The sequence below is a fragment of the Xenopus laevis genome, chromosome 2L (assembly GCF_017654675.1).
Source record: "Xenopus laevis strain J_2021 chromosome 2L, Xenopus_laevis_v10.1, whole genome shotgun sequence".
Taxonomy (NCBI): Eukaryota; Metazoa; Chordata; class Amphibia; order Anura; family Pipidae; genus Xenopus; species Xenopus laevis.
Window position 1 is genome coordinate 156,271,564 of NC_054373.1, and position 18,293 is coordinate 156,289,856.

Genomic DNA, 18,293 nt, shown 5'->3' on the forward strand with positions numbered 1-18,293 from the left:
ACCAAATAGCAATCACATCTCTATTTTCCATCCTCAGGGATTTGTTTCATGCTTGTGTTGCTCCTCAACTCTTTTGCATTTGAATGTGGTTCATGGGTAAAAAGGTTGGGGACCCCTACTGTAGGGAATATAATGCTCCCTTATGATCACTGCTACTAATAGCGGAAAAAATTAGGCCAGTATCAGTACCATATTGTCTGGAGCTATTTATCATCAACCTAACAATTGGTTCATCATCCCTAGTGGCTTATAGTGGTTTATATAAGGGCCCCGAGGGACATGTGCCACCAGCCAAGCAGTACTGTAAATCACATCACCATTGTACTGCTGAGATTCAAGATTCAAAGTTTTATTGTCAGATATACAGAGTACAGCATACACAGTACAATGAAATGCTTACTTGAATCCCTTCTTCACAGACAAGACAATTATCACTGCAACATTACAATAACAAAATAAAATGATAAAAAAGTTCTGTTTGCTCTAACTAAATACAATAAAGGTCTGTCTTTTTCTAAATACAGTAAAGTTACAACAAGTCCTATCTACTCTAGCTACCATGTACTATTATCAAAATGACCGTAACCATAAAGAGTGAGTGTAAAATGTAGCGTTTAATAGTCTTTAGCATGTTCAGTGTACTGGATTGCAGTGCTGCTGAGCTGACTATGGTTTGTATGCAAGGAGGCCAGATAAACATTTTTTTTTTTTTTGCTGGGGGAGAACATGCCCCCAAAGTTATACCACTGCCACCAGAGGACTGAAACTGTACAAAAAACTGACAGAAAACTGCATTAATACTTATTTGATCCATAAAGCAAAACTTGAAGGAAGAAGAGATGGTACATGGTTTTAAATGTAAACCAAGAAGTAGAGATTTTGTATTGAGCATAAAATAAAATATGATATACATTTTTCTAAGGCCATACAAAGTCTTGTTACAGTTAGCATCCCAGGCACCATTCCCCGTTGATCTGCAAACCACATATAATTTATTAAGCAGCAATAAAAATGCCAGTTAACTGCAGATTTTGGTTTACATAAAAAATGTAACTATATGAATATTGCTGCTTAATAATAAGCTTAGTATTATTAGTATTACCATTTTGCAGTGAATACTAAAGATTTGTGAGGAATCGTATTTTAGAGTATTTGTGGATAGATGCTACACTGTGAAAGTCCTACAGCCTTATCCCCAAGCCCTGTACTCCCAGCTTATAGGTTCTCTTGCTCTTTATTAAAAGGCTTGAGCACTGGAGAGCTGCCCTGGATAACAGAGCTTCCCCTGATCACATTCTCCAGGAGGGATAGTGCATTTATTTTGAAGTGGCTTGGTTTAAGACTAAACATGCTGCATTACAAATTATACAGAGTTAAATACAGTTGGAAAGCAACTAGTTAAGTCCAGAAAGTGAATTTCCCATAAATTCCAAGCCGTAACAGTTTAGTGCTTGAGATGTTAGAGGTGTGATTTAATTAGATGATTTCACTGTTTAAATTGCTCGAAGGCATGCCAAGCCCAGTATTGAGGTAAGACGATTCTTGCACATCATAATGACCAAACCCACATACTCATACAGATAAAAGGGGGAGTAGAACCCAGGAACGTTCACTCTGCATTCTCTGTTTGCTCATCCTCAGCATCAAAAGTTTAGAGCTACTGCAGTAGGACCATGTCTATGTCTCGCCAAACTGTCTATTCTGTTGGAGGTACCAACAAAAGATTCAGTGCATCTTCTGCTGTACCAATTGGGGGAAACCGAAGCAGCTTCAGCACTCTCTCTGTCTCTCGTGCTGGTGGTGGAGGTGGCCGTTCTAGCTATGGTGGTTTTGGGAGCAGAAGCCTTCAAAATGCTGGTGGATCTAGGAGAATTGCTGTTAGTTATGGGGCACCATCACATTTTGGTTTCAAGAGTTCTGGCATGGAATCTCACATTGGCGCCAATTATGGTTCAGATATGTCTGGAATTGGCATGAGTCAGGGTCACTTTGGCGGTCCTGGATTCCCAGTGTGCCCACCTGGCGGCATTCAACAAGTAACTGTTAACCAGTCCCTGTTGGCACCTCTCAATCTGGAAATTGACCCAGCTATACAAAGAGTTAGAACAGAAGAGAGAGAACAAATTAAGACCCTCAACAACAAGTTTGCCTCTTTTATTGACAAGGTAAGTGGATTTGCTATTTCCATAACATTTCCTTTCTTATAGTTTGCATAGTGCTCATAAGGGTTTTCTAGGAATAATATTTGTTTTTGAATGTTTCTTTAAATTATAAATCTCTTCTTGCACAGGTTCGTTTTTTAGAGCAACAGAACCAAGTTTTGGAGACAAAATGGAGGCTCTTGCAAGAACAGGGGGTAAAGAGTGTGAAATGTAACATTGACCCTCTGTTTGAAGCTTACATTAGTTCCCTGAGAAGGCAACTGGATAGCCTATCTAGTGAAAAAGCCCGTTTGGAATCAGACCTGAGACAGATGCAGGATGCTGTAGAAGATTTCAAGAAGAAGTAAGTGGACATATAATGCATCTTACAATTGAAAAAGTAAAACCTTTTTTTTGTATATTTGGGGAATGTAACCATTTAAAGTTACGCTAGATAAATAAGTGAATAATTATGTAGGGATGTTTTGTGTTGGATATGTCACATACTACAAAAGCTGAGGACTTGTTGTCCTAGTGCAATGAGGGAAACTAAATTTGCAAACTTGAATATTTCAGGTATGAAGATGAAATCAACAAGCGCACCTCTGCAGAGAATGAATTTGTGGTTCTCAAAAAGGTGAGGTTAAACCTGACAACCATCAATTAAGGATGCTCAGATGAACCGCCCATAGATATATTAATGGTTTAACATGCATCTTTCCCTTGCAATTAAGGACGTGGATGCTGCTTATATGAACAAAGTGGAGCTGGAGGCCAAATTGAACAGTCTGACAGATGAGATCAACTTTTTACGAACTCTCTATGAAATGGTAATTATTTCACTTATATGATCCTTACAATATATAGAGGTGAAAATATTTTTTTTTATTAGGATAAGCTAAATTATAAAGTAGTAAAGAATGAGTCATTGCTTGCACGGTCTGGGGAAACACAACAATCAAACCGATGTCTATACATTTGGTGACACATTTGTTTCTTTTATACTTTAAGTTCCTTTTTTCCTGGTATTTAATTGATTAACAATAGACTCTTGGTAGCTGAGATACAGATGGAGCAACAGTGTTATCTACAAGGATTCAGATAAGTGTGTAGAAAGAGTGGGACACCTATAAAATATGTCTGCCTTATTTTGCTGAATCTGTAACTGGGAACTTGTTTTGTTTTCAGGAGCTCGCCCAGATGCAGACTCAGATCTCTGATACTTCAGTGGTCCTGTCCATGGACAACAACAGGAGCCTGGATCTGAATGGTATCATTGCTGAGGTGAAGGCTCAATATGAGGATATCGCAAACAGAAGCCGGCAGGAAGCAGAGTCTTGGTACCAAACCAAAGTGAGTGATTCATCCATGTCAGAAAGCATGGAAAAAATACCTACACTCTACACCTCAAACCTATTTTCTAGAGATGTACAGGTATGGGTCCCTTATCTGGAAACCCATTATCCAGAAAGCTCTGAATTATGGAAAGGCTGTCTCCCTTAAACTACATTTTATACTAATAATTCACATTTTTAAAAATGATTTCCTTTTTCTCTGTAATAATAAAACAGTAGCTTGTACTTGATCCCAACTAAGATATAATTAATCCTTATTGGAAGCAAAACCATCCTATTGGGTTTATTTAATGTTTACATGATTTTCTAGTAGACTTAAGGAATGAAGATTCAAATTACTGACAGATCTGTTATCCAGAAAACTCCAGGTCCCAAGCATTCTGGATAACATGTCCCATACCTGTATTTCCTGCCTCATAGATTTACTGTGTATATATATATATATGTATATAATGTTTGATTGTTCTATACAGTATGAGGAACTGCAACAGTCTGCAGGGAGACACGGTGATGATCTCAGAAATACCAAGACGGAAATCTCTGAGCTAAATCGCATGATTAACAGACTACGATCTGAAATTGAAAACGTGAAAAAACATGTGAGTTCAACCCAGAAACAATAAAGGTCTTAGGGCAATGGTTTAAACTTTCTCATTTAAGGACTTACCTTTCTCATGAAGGAGGGATATATTGCATTATTATATTATTATAAGGAACATAAGTGCCTTATGTATAAATAGGGGTAAAGGGCATAGGAGGCTTTATTTGTCTGCTTATTTTTCTTTTTACATTTGCTGGGAGCTATCATCATTCTTCTGGTAGTTAAAATGGGATAACAATTGAATTTACTTACTAGGATAATGGTAGGAGCTGGTGGGGAATAGTACTTGGAATTTATAATCTTATGCATGTTGCTTTGCAGTAGGTCAGGTGTAGCTTTATTGCCATTAGTAACTACTTTCTTCATTCAGTGTGCCAAACTACAAGCTGCCATTACTGAGGCCGAGGAACGCGGGGAACTTGCCCTGAAGGATGCCAAGAAAAAACTGTCTGACTTGGAGGAGGCGCTTCAGAAATGCAAGCAGGACATGGCTCGCCAACTGCGGGAATACCAGGACCTCATGAATGTCAAACTGTCTCTAGATGTTGAAATTGCCACCTATAGAAAACTGTTGGAAGGAGAGGAGGGCAGGTAAGGGGTTTAACATAAAAAACCAATTTAACCTAAAGCCGGTATAAAATCAAACACTATGATTGCAAGGCAAGGCAGAATTACTTGACATTAAAACATCAATATGCTCGTATATATAACTACAAGTTTCTGGGCTCTACAGTAAAAACATTTAAGGGCCCACTTAAGTTTGAGAATAAGACATTTATCATGAACATATGCAGAAACTGCTGATCAGGCAGTGCCCCACTGGCCCGCCTATGGGCCTACCAGCAGTCACAGGTCTGTTTCCTCTGTAGTTATACCCATATGTATATGTATATATTGCTACATGGCAAATGTGTGTTATGCATACTTCCATGCTTGAGGGAGTGCTTTAGCTTGCACCTGTATTGGTCATGCAGTAAGTAGAGACTGTACCACATGCAGGAATGAAACTGTGTGCCTATGTCCCTCCTGCTTGTTGTCCCTTCCCACAAACCAACAAGTTATATATTATTGTACTAATATATTCATCTTTTTATCTCTTTCAGGTTGGCAGGAGAAGGTGTTGGACCTGTAAATATATGTAAGTATTTATACAAGAGATGTTCTGTACCAACCCGCTTGCTGTGTAATCTAACAGTATAATTCTATCAACAGCTGTTGTGAGCTCTGGCTACGGGGGCAGCAGTGGAAGTGGTCTTGGCTATGGAATGGGAGGAGGAAGTGGCTATGGAATGGGAGGAGGAAGTGGCTATGGAATGGGAGGAGGAAGCGGCTTTGGATCAGGAAGCGGGTATGCTGTTGGCGGAGGACAAAGCTTTGGCGGAGGACAAAGCTTTGGTGGAGGACAAAGCTTTGGCGGAGGACAAAGCTTTGGAGGAGGATCCATTTCTGGAAATATGGGAGGAGGCGGCTTTTCTGTAAGCAGCGGGAAAATGGCAGCCTTTGGCCCAGGCAGCGGGAGCAGTTCAAGTGTGAAAATTATATCAAAAACCTCCACAAGCTCTAGAAAGCTTTAATTTCACTCCCCAAACCAAGCCACACCACACAAATAATGCCAGCTTCATATTCAAAGCGTGCCTGTAACAGCACATGTGCCTAGAGATAAAGCATATCAGCTGTGTTACAGGCAGTTACACAAGCATTTGCATTTTGGTATTCCACTGCATCCCAAAGATTTCCCTGTTTTGAAGAGGTTGTTGTAGGTGACACTTTAAGGCAGTCCCCAGAAACAAAAAAAGGTACTGGAGAACTCAAGAGAAAACATTGACATTGCTTAGACAGCAGATATATTATATATTGTTTAGTTAATATTCTGGAAATGCACTCATTTGCTACAGTTGATACCTCTACCAATAAACCCTTTCATTCTGACGTTGTCTTAATAAACTGCAATAATTCTTAAGCACCATTTGCTGTCTTCTTGTTTCTAATATATGTCACATTTACTGTGTATTTTACTTTTTTGTCTATGTCACAAGCAGCTAAAATTCATTCATGGGAAGCACCAACAATGTTAGGGAGTGAGGCAGTGACGTAACTAGTTGGGGCCGGGCCCTGCGGGGGCCCTGAGGGGGTGCGGGCCCTGGCCCAATCGCACCCCCTGCTCCCCTGGTAGTTACGCCACTGGAGTGAGGTGAAAATATATTATTCCCTAGATATTTTGCTATTAAATGATTGATACACCAAAAATATGTAAGTTGTTACAAGCTACCAAAAGTTGAGCAAACAGATCAGGATTGCCACCTGGTACACAATAAAAAAAGAGGAAAAAATTTGAGAAATGCACACACAGATTTGTATAAACCTGTATATGTAATTGTAAATAATACAAAAATACTCATAAACACATTCCCTCTGCTACTATCACACAAGGTGCAGGGGGTTAAAGGACAAGGAAAGGCAAAACAATAAAATCCCATTTTTACTGTCTTTAATGAAAAAGAACCCTATCTCCAATATGCTTTAATTAAAAAATGTGTACCGTTTTTATGAGAAACCTGACTGTATGCAGTAAAATTCTCCCTTCATTTACTGCTGTGGATAGGAATTGTCAGATGGTCCCTAACTGCTCTGCAGGGAAACAATCATACTTATGAACAGCAGGGGGAGCCCCCGCCTTACTTACCAGCCATGCAGAACTCAAGCAGCTTTGTTTATAACGATCTCTAAGCAGCCCAGACGACACTGAGCATGTGCAGGGTCAGGGTCAGGCAAAGATGTTTAACAAAGTTACAAGATGACAGCCCCCTGTGGCCAACTTTGAAAGCAGAAATAATTTGTTTGATTAGGCTTGTGGTGCAGTAAGTTCATGCTTATGTTTAGTATACAAAATACAGCATTTCTAGCCTTATTCTATTTTAGACTTTCCTTGTCCTTTAAGTGCAAAAACAGATGCAAGTTTGCATGTTTTTTGCACTTATCACACACACAACAGCTCCAAAGGCAGTATTAACACACTGCAAGTGTTATTTTATTATCTGTACCCACACTGCTAATAAAATAACATTGCAATATATATAAATTACAGTACACAGGCATAGTATAGCACACACTGGCATATAATGGCACACATAGGGCAGCGTAGGACAGGCATAGTATGGCACACACAGGCAAAGTATGGCACATACAGGCATAGTATGGCACACAAGGCATAGTATGGCACACAAGGCATAGTATGGCACACACAGGCAGAGTATGGCACACACTGGCATAGTGTGGCACACAGAGGGCAACATAGGACAGGCATAGTATGGCACACAAAGGAAGAGTATGGCACACACTGGCATAGTATGGCACACACAGTCAGAGTATGGCACACACTGGCATTGTATGTCACACACAGGGATAGTATGGCACGCACAGGCAGAGTATGGCACAATGGCACACAAAAGCTTAGTATGGCACACACAGGCAGAGTATGGCACACACAGGCATAGTATGGCACACACAGGCATAGAAGAAAAAACAGCGGAGCACCGTAAGAGTCCAGTAAAAGTATTTAAAAAAATGAAAGTTTTATTCAGTAAACATGTAAAAACAGGTTACAGCAGCAGTAAACCCTGGCTGCCCGCTTAACGCGTTTCGTGGCGTCCTGCCACTTCATCAGAAGCTGACGGCAGCCAACCTTCAACTACTTTAAAAAAAACCCATATAGACACACCCACAAAAACCATTAACCCCATATGACCCAAGAAAATACAGTAATACTTAGAGAAAACAGACAGCCATCCCCATCAGATAAGAAAATGTAGTAATACTTAGAGAAAAAAACAGACAGCCATCCCCATCAGATATAATCTTTCATTTTTTTAAATACTTTTACTGGACTCTTACGGTGCTCCGCTGTTTTTTCTTCTTGTCCTTGAAATCCTTTTGACCGCATGGGATGGCGGTTGGCTGCGCAGCACGTTTGAATCCAGTGTCCGGTAAGTGCTCCCACTAAACACATTTTTTCAGGACACACAGGCATAGTATGGAACACACAGGCATAGTATGGCACACACAGGCATAGTATGGCACACACAGGCATAGTATTGCACGCACAGGCAGAGTATGGCACAACGGCACACACAAGCTTAGTATGGCACACACAGGCAGAGTATGGCACACACAGGCATAGTATGGCACACACAGGCATAGTATGGCACACACAGGCATAGTATGGTACACACAGGCATAGTATGGCACACACAGGCAGAGTATGGCACAACGGCACACACAAGCTTAGTATGACACACACAGGCAGAGTATGGCACACACAGGCAGGGTAGAGCAGGACAAGCAAAGTAGGGCAGGAGACAGGGAAACCTATTACGACCACTCTAAGATGAACAGGAAGTACTATACTACATACACTGACACAATGCCGGCACTGCTCCTACAGTCTGTATGAGGTGTGAACTATGTGGGTGTTTGCAGCCTGAATCTGAGGTTTGAATAATGCAGGAGGCAGCTAATCTTAGTACTGCTACCATTAAAAACTTACCCAAAGGTAAGCAGTCACAGCACCCAGACTTTAATGAGGGGCCAGAGTCTATGGGCCTTTTTTTTGGTGGCAAAACCTGGCAAAAAAATTAGCCCACAAATTAGCCTGTTTGCTTACTCAGAGGAGCCACAGGCACAACACTACTGCCACAACTGGTACAAAATACAACCACAAGCAAAGTTATGGGTCCAGTAGTATTTCATTAAATGTATTTCATTAAATGTACTTGTTTCAACATGTGTTCCTTGTACTTCCCTATAATTGTCCTCAATTGTGCTGCCTTCCTCCTGCCTCCCATTCCAGTTATGCTCTAAAGTTCCCACACCAGCTTGCATCAATTGCCTCAGTAGGGTTGTGTCTAATGAACCGGGAGCACATGTTAAAGATGTTGCATATTGTGTGAAACAAACTCACAGATGACAGTAAAATGGAAAATACACCACAGCTGTTTTATGTAAATGTTTAATATATATTACCATTTATGACTGGCAATGATCAAAGTGCAATATTAAGTGCAACTCAGCAGCATTTTCCCCCAGAATTCCAGTGTTGTTGTTGCAAGAGGGTGTGTTGTGCCTGACGCAATAGCAGCTGATGTCTCAAAATTCATGCACTTACGCTTGCACTTTGCAATTGTCAGTTGGCATAATTTCCAGTGTTTGGCATGAGAGTGACACGTACACCACGGAGCTGCTGCCTGCCTTATCAGCCAGATAAGCTATATACTTTATTTTTCAATACATATTTGACATTTAAATAAATGAATAAGAAAGGTGACATTTTTTTGTTTTGCACCTACATCATAACTCCTGACTAAATCATAATAGCACCCATCTGACCCCAAATAACAAATGAATAGTAACACTGTAACATCAATATACAGTATACTTCCATACATAGAAGTATCATTAAATGCTTATAAATAATACAGCAAAGAACCCAAAAGTTGTCATTAGGTGGCACTGTTGGCACAATAATCGGGATGAATGAGAAATAATTGTAGATAAAGAAATGAAGCATGTTAACAAATAGTGTTACTAAATTCATCCCAAAATGACACCAGGGCATATACAATAAAAGGTTTAAGAGAAGTAACTTATGTACTGATCACTTACTGTTCACTAGTTCCTAAACAGCATAAAGGAACATCATTGGTGGTGACACAGGGTGGTTCACCTTTAAGTAGATTAAAGAATAACTAATTCTAAGCAACCTTCCAACTTTATCATTTTTACAGCTTTTTAAATTGTTTGCCTTCTTTTTGCCTTCTAGGGTAATTTGAACCGTAGCAACCATATTGCTGCAATTGCAAACTGGAGAGCTGCTGAATAAAAAGCTAAATAACTCAAAAAGCACAAATATTAAAAAATTAGAACCAATTGTCATTAGTCTCAGAATATCACTCTCTACATCATACTAAAAGTTAACTTAGTGGTGAATAACCCCTTTAAAGAAGAATTTAACCCTAAAGTTAAAAACATCCTACCCTACATAGACCCCCCTCCTCCTCCTCCCCCCCAGCCTAGCTGTCTTTACTTACACCTCCGTGCCCAGCGCAGTTCACGGCCGCAATCTTCTGTAGTCTTCGGAATAAGACCGGTGCAGCAGCGCATGCGCAGTTGGAGCATTTTTCTGTCTTGCAACAACTGCGCATGCGCCAAAACTCCTGAAAATTGCAGAAGCTTCGGTCTCATTCTAAAGATTACAGAATCGGCTGAAGATGGTGGCCGTGAGCTCCGCTGGACAGAATCAGCATATTGATGGGCGAATTTGGGGTGTTTCGCTTCGCCGGAAAATTCGCAAATTTCCCACGAAATTCGTGAAACAGCAGAAAATATATTTTTCATCTGCGAATTTTCGCGGGAGTTTTGTGGATTTATTCGCCTGCAGCGAATCACGGGAATTTGCCATGAATTCGCGCCTGGCGAATAAATTCGCCCATCACTAGTTTCCTGACCAATAACAATTTCCAACTCTAGATACTATTTACTATATTTCAGCAGGTGATAAATACCAGCTGAACTAATTAGTGGAATGAATACAAATGACTCAATGGAACCAGTGATAATTTTAAGATACATATAATAATACCTGTCAGGGAATAAAACAGACCCCTTATTTACTTATCAATATATACTGTAGCACTAGCCAAGTACAGGTATGGGATCTGTTATGTTGAAACCCGTTATCCAGAATGCTCTGCATTATGGGACCCATAGACTCCATTATAATCAAATAATCCACATTTTTAAAAATGATTTCCTTTTTGTCTCTGATGATAAAACAGTACCTTGACCCAAATTAATATATAATGAGTCCTTACTGGAAGCCTATTGGTTTTAGTTCATGTTTACATGATTTTTTACATGACTTAAGGTATAAAGATCCAAATTATGGAAGGATCTGGAAACCCCCAGGTCCCGAGCATTCTGGATAACAGGTCCCATACCTGTATGTACTTACATTCATACAATTAAGCCCTGTTGTGTTTCCTTTCTGTTCTGTTCAATGAAGCGCTAGTTTTATCAACTGAGAGAGAGAGAAAAAACTTTCTTTCAACATTTCTCATTTTTTTGCAGATAACGTGAAAAAGAATTGTGCAACCTTTATATATATATATATATATATATATATATATATATATATATATATATATATATATATATATATATATATATATTAGAAGTGGTAGAGATCGCACTCACAGGTCTTAATATAGAAAAAGAAAATTTATTGTGGACAAGTGCTGACGTTTCGGCTGAGACAACAGCCTTTCTCAAACAGCCTTTGAGAAAGGCTGTTGTCTCAGCCGAAACGTCAGCACTTGTCCACAATAAATTTTCTTTTTCTATATTAAGACCTGTGAGTGCGATCTCTACCACTTCTAATTGATGTTACCGACCTTGGACTGCACCCAGGCACGCTTGACCTCCATTTCGTGAGTGCCGGTTTTTTGCTTTACATTATATATATATATATATATATATATATATATATATATATTTATAATATTTAATATAATATTGATGGAACTTTACTTTCATTTGGATGAAAAACCCGTAATTGACAGGCAAAGACCCCATATTCTGATGGTGACCCCAATCAGGGGGACTCTATGGGCAAACCTGGACTACTACCTCATAAACCCTCAACCCCAGCCACAGAGCCCCCCCGACACAGCCATTCACCCATCCAAGCCACACAGCTCCCTCCTTCACAAGTCTTACCTCCGAGTTCCAGCACTAACATACTTGCTTCTACCTATTGCCTCCTCTATCAGATTTGCCCACAGGTGGTGGCCAAGCAACAGGGCTCAGTCTGACACTGACCCTAATCTCCTATCCCTTCCTATTACTTTCCTCCCCCTCTACCCAACACCCACAACAACTATACATATTTTTATTACTTCATTTTATTTGAAACATGAAAATAAAGTTTTATTTTCTTGGGTAAAGCTGGTTGCATTTACCATGCAGCTGAACTGCGCTCTCATTATACAACATGTCTATTTGACAGAAGATTATAAACCACCAATTATGTGTCAGGTTAGTGCAATATTTGTACTCTCAGAAAAGAAACAATGGGTGGCACTCGTTTAACTTGAAACAGGAGAAAGAACATATCCTTGTAGTAATTGCATTTGTTCTTTGGCCTGTTTTAAAATACTTTTCATATCTGTACTTAAAGGGATTCTGTCATGATTTTTACGGTTTATATTTTATTTCTACATTTTTCTAAATTGCTCATAATTCACTCTACCATTTATACTTGTATTCTTGAAACAAGAAATATATTTTTAGGTTGTGATATGGTTGTGTACTAGAAAATATACTGCTGCAGCACCTCCTTTGTTGCAAAAAGTGAAAAGTTGAATTTATTAAGTCAGACAAAAAGGCAATGTTTTGGACTTAGTCTTGTCCTTTCTTAGGTTTAAGAAAGGGCCTGAGAAAGGACAAGACTAAGACAAAAATGTTGCCTTTTTTTATTATAAATAATAAAAAAAGTAGGTGCTGCAGCAGTATATTTTAGTATGTCTATTTAACCCCTGGGAAGGGTTTCCGAACTGCTTTGCATCCAACTCACTGCAGCCATTACACAACAGTAACTTCCAACTCTATCACTCCCAAGCAGTATTGATAGTGATGGGCGAATTTATTCGGCAGTAGTGATGGGCGAATTTATTCGCCAGGCGCGAATTCGCGGCGAATTTGCACAATTCGCGGCAGGCGAATAAATTCGCGAAACGCCCGCGAAAATTTGCGGAAAAAATTCGCCGGCGTCAAAAAAAATGTTTCCGAAAAAAACAGACGCCGGAATTTTTCGCCGAAGCGAAACGGCGCAAATTCGCCCATCACTATTCGGCAGGCGCAAATGAGAGAATTCCCGCGATTCACTACCGGCGAATAAATTCGCAAAACCGCAGCGAAAATACGCCGGCATCAAAAAAATGGACACCGGTGTCGAAAACAAGACACCAGCGCCGTTTCGCGAATTTCGCTGAAAAATTGTGAATTTTTCGGCAAAGCGAAAACGCCCCAAATTCGCTCAGCACAAAGGGGCAGATTTATCAAGGGTCGAATTTCGAATAACAAAAAACTTCGAAGTCCGACCATCGAATTACAAAACTTCGAATTCTACGTTTTTTAAAAAAATTTGCCAATCCTGCGGTCGCATAAAAATCATTCATTGGAACGATTAAAGCGTTTAAATCGAACGTTTTGAACGATTTTAGCGATCGATCGAAGGATTTTCCTTCGACCTCTAATGACTTAGAAAATGGTTGGAGCAGGTCCCCATAGGCTAACATACCACTTTGGCAGGTTTTATTTGGCGAAGTATTGAAGTCGAAGTTTTTTTAAAGAGACAGTACTTTGATTATCGAATGGTTGTATATTCGAACAATTTTTACTTTTAATCGAAGTCGAAGTAAATTCGAAGTCGTAGTATCCTATTCGATGGTCGAAGTATCCAAAAAATTACTTTGAAATTCGCATTATTTTACTTAGAAAATTCCCTCAAATTCACTTCGACCCTTGATAAATCTGCCCCTAAGTATTGATAGTACTATGAATACACAGTATAACTCATGTGCACAGTGACACCTGCAGGCCATTTGTATACACACCACAAAGGTTATACAGCGTGGTTGAAGCACATACAACCTCTATTACTAATATTGGTGTGTAGGCAGCCATGTCAGGTTATTCTGCCTGATCCTGTGCTTTGAGAAAGCATCATCACTGCACAACAGAACTGCATTCAGATAAGCTATTGTTTCACCTACTTAATGTTATTTCCTAAGTCACAAATAGCAAAACAAAACTTGGGTTTCTCCCGATCTGGGGGTAAATTATTGCCCCTTTCTGTATTACTGTATTTAAATGGGTGGTTCAGCTTTACGTTAACTTTTAGTTTGTTATAGAATATCCAATTCCAAGCAATTTTTCAATTGGTTGTCATTATTTTTTTTTTTTTATAGATTTTGAATTATTTGCCTTCTTTGTCTGACTCTTTCCAGCTTTCAAATTGCGGTCACTAAAAACAAATGCTCTGTTAGGCCACAAATGTATTGTTATTGTTACTTTTTATTACCCATCTTTCTATTCATTTTAATATATTTTCTCTTTCAAATCAAAACATGGCTGCTAGAGTAATTTGGATCCTGGAAAACAGATGGCTGAAATTGCAAATTGGAGAGGTGCCGAATAAAAAGCTAAATAACTTTAAAAAAAAACCCACAAGTTATAAAAGTGAAAAACAATTGCAAATTGTCTCAGAATATCACTCTCTCAAGTGGCAAATGGGGGTCACTGGCCCCATCTAAAAACAAACAAATACGCTGTAAGGCTACATGTATTGTTATTGCTACTTTTTATTACTCATCTTTCTATTCAGGCCTCTCCTATTCATATTCCAATCTCTTATTCTCTTATTCAAATCAATGCCTGGTTGCTAGGGTAATGTGGACCCTAGCAACCAGATTGCTGAAATTGCAAACTGGAGAGCTGCTGAAGAAAAAGCTAAATAACTCAAAAACCACATATAATAAAAGATAAAAACCAACTGCAGAATATCACTCTCTACACCAGTGATCCCCAACCAGTAGCTTGTGAGTAACATGTTGCTCCCCAACCCCTTGGATGTTGCTCCCAGTGGCCTTAAAGCAGGGGCTTATTTCTGAATTAAGTTTTGGTTGTATAAAAACCAGATGTACTGCCAAACAGAGTCTCAGTGTAGGTTGACAATCCACATAGGGCTACTAAATAGCCAATCGCAGCACTTATTTGGCACCCCATGAACATTTTTCATGCTAGTGTTGCTCCCCAACTCCTTTAACTTCTGAATGTTGCTCACAGGTTCTAAAGGTTGGGGATCCCTGCTCTACATCATACTAAAAGTTAACTCAAAGGTGAACAACCTCTTTAAGTCTAAAAATAATGTAACATTAAACGCAATAGGTTTGTTTTTCCACCAATATGGATTCAAGTAGCTTAGTTACAATCAAGTACAAGGTACTGTTATTATTACAGAGAAAAGGGAAATCATTTTAAAGGGATACTGTCATGGGAAAAAACATTTTTTTCAAACTGAATCAGTTAATAGTGCTGCTCCAGCAGAATTCTGCACTGAAATCCATTTCTCAAAAGAGCAAACTGATTTTTTTTATATTCAACTATGAAATCTGACATGGGGCTAGACATATTGTCAATTTCCTAGCTGCCCCTGGTCATATGACATGTGTTCTGATAAACTTCAATCACTCTTTACTGCTGTACTGCAATTTGGAGTCATATCACCTACCTCCCTTCCCCCCCCAGCAGCCAAACAAAAGAACAATGGGAAGTTAACCAGATAACAGCTCCCTAACACAAGATAACAGCTGCCTGGTAGATCTAAGAACAACACTCAATAGTAAAAACCCAGGTCTCACTGAGACACATTCAGTTACATTGAGAAGGAAAAACAGCAGCCTGCCAGAAAGCATTTCTCTCCTAAAGTGCAGGCACAGGTCACATGACCAGGGGCAACTGGGAAATTGACAAAATGTCTAGCCCCATGTCAGATTTCAAAATTGAATATAAAAAAAATCTGTTTGCTCTTTTGAGAAATGGATTTCAGTGCAGAATTCTGCTGGAGTAGCACTATGAACTGATGCGTTTTGAAAAAAACATGTTTTCTGATGACAGGATCCTTTTAAAAATTAGAATTATTTGCTAAAAAGTAAAAATTGCCTCTATGGGAGATGGTACTTTGCTGGATAATAATGTTGATTGCAAATTGATGTTCTAAATTCTTAGCTTGATTCTGAATGTTTCAGCTGGCAAACATCAATGATTTGTTTATCCTGCCTCTTATTTTCAATTGGTGCAGCGCCTATTTACGTAGGAATACCCTGGAGTCACCTCCAAAAGCTCCAGGGTTTCCAGAGTGGTGTGCATCAATAAGCACACTTGTACCAAAAGAACCAAGACCATACGCATTTCTGGCACTGAGTAGCAGAAGTGACACCATGTCAAAAATGTCATCTAATTCGTGTTAAGGTGTAAGTTTGTGAATTACCTGCAATTGCATCAAGCACATCACCCTCTTTGGACAACCATTACCTTGCAAGTAAAAAACACTGCACTGTGTTTACAAGACATGGTTATTGTATCTAAGAAGTATACTTTGCACACTACGCTTGTGAGATGTACATTAGCCTTTCTATGTTTCTGAGCAAAAAATTGAATTATTTTTTAAATTGATTATTATCTGAAGGTACGCTTTCGACATATAATTAGGCCATTTTTCTCTCCTCCCAAAGACCAATTTGGAATTATCTTACCAAAGCACCTTAGAGATTGCAACATTGTATACTAATATTGATTTATTGAGAATTACACATCTAATTAACCATGCAACATGACGAGTAATTACAAGTCAATGACTATGATTTCTACATTAACAAAAGGGAGTTAAGCTTTGCTCATCAGATGATAACTATTGCTAATTGTATCCCAGGCTATGGGTTTGCAATATCTTTTAAGATTTTGATTCCTTTTGATTTTCTTTCCCAGAAATAGGAGGAAAAGTATTTCAAACAGAGATTTTAACATGAAGGGGTTAATTAGATTATGTTGACCATGAGCTTTAAGAAGAAGTTTCCAAACTATAAACACTATCTCCATATAAAATAATTGCTTTTTTTAATTCCTCTTTGTTGATTCTTCCACTGTCATGGAGCAGTTCCCGCAATATTCACATCTTTATTAATCCATTGTTCTAAAAGGGTAAAATCCAGTTCAAAGGCAGCTTGTTCTAAAAGTAGGCAAGTCAAGACTGGCAGTGGCAGCTGATATTCTATTCCTATTCAGAGAGATTTTGAGTAATTGAGTATTGTATTGATTTATTTCTAAAGCACCATGATGTACCCAGTGCTTAAAGGTGAACTCCACAAAAACATAACTTAAGCTTTTTGAAAAGAAAATATAAGTTCAACCAACTTTGCAATATACATCAATTAAAAAATATGCAGACTTTTCATGATTTTTTAATGGTTTCTCACAGTTCCCTAAGCCTAGCCCCATGCTCTTCTACTGATCTTTCTGACTACTTAGCTGAGCTGGCTGACTACTGTTACTTTGTCCTTAGTCTGCATCCTCCAAACCCCACAATTCCCTGCACTACACTTTATAATCTCTAAGAGTTTTAGGGAAAAAAACTATTTTTTAAAGAAAAGTACAATTTATGAGAAAAAAAGGAAATCCGCATATTAGTAACAGTAGTAATTTCTCTGAGACACTTCTCAGTAGAATACTTCTACTCTGATTGTAATAAATGCTTATATTGCACTCAATACCAATATGAGTTATATGCTTCTGCTTTGGTTTGCTATTAAAATGTTAATCCAAATAAAATGAATTAGAAAAGGACATAACACATTCATGTTAATATTCTCCCAACTCCTATCGTCTCAGTTATCACTCTATAACTAGCCAAAATAAAGATCAGCACATTACTTCACCCATACCATTCATACAAAAATATTAAACATTAAAGTCTCAGAGCAACACATTGACAAGAATAAATATTACTTGAGTTTTTCTTTTTTTTTAATGGATCCAATTGGAAAACATCCCATTTGTGAGCTTTTTATTTTTGAATCAGTTTGAGCTATGAATTTTCATTTAAATAAATGTGTATTAATAGGCATTCCCCCATGCTGATGCTTTTTGCACTTATCGTATATACTCGAGTATAAGCCGTCCCCAGTATAAGCCGAGGTGCCTAATTTTACCTCCAAAAACTGGTAAAGATTATTGACTCGAGTATAAGCCTAGGGTTAGAAATGCAGCAGCTTCTGGTAAGTTTCAATCAAAAAATTGAGGGTTACTGCTCCCATTGGAGGTGCCGGCGTCTCGTTTTTGGATGCCGGTGAATATTCTTGGAGACTATTCTTGGACGCCGGCGACTATTCTTAGAAGCCTGCTACTATTCTTAGAAGCCTGCGACTATTCTTGGAAGCCTGTGACTAATCTTAGGCACCGGCGACTGTTTTTGCGCTTGACCCGAGTATAAGCCGAGGTTGAGTTTTTCAGCATATTTTGGGGGCTGAAAAACTCAGCTTATACTCGAGTATATACGGTAATTGCTAAACCTAGTTGGTGAGTGGC

At 38.8% G+C, this 18,293-nt stretch overlaps 1 protein-coding gene across 1 annotated transcript; it reads left to right on the forward strand.

The window, feature by feature from the left end:
- The first annotated feature begins 1,625 nt into the window (after positions 1 to 1,625).
- On the forward strand, positions 1,626 to 6,060 carry krt61.L (keratin 61 L homeolog). The gene is given in 9 exon segments (NM_001094942.1): positions 1,626 to 2,165; positions 2,291 to 2,505; positions 2,718 to 2,778; positions 2,876 to 2,971; positions 3,330 to 3,494; positions 3,970 to 4,095; positions 4,468 to 4,688; positions 5,201 to 5,235; positions 5,310 to 6,060. Coding segments are annotated over 9 exon segments (1,773 nt in total). The 5' UTR covers positions 1,626 to 1,673; the 3' UTR covers positions 5,672 to 6,060.
- Positions 6,061 to 18,293: the final 12,233 nt, after the last annotated feature.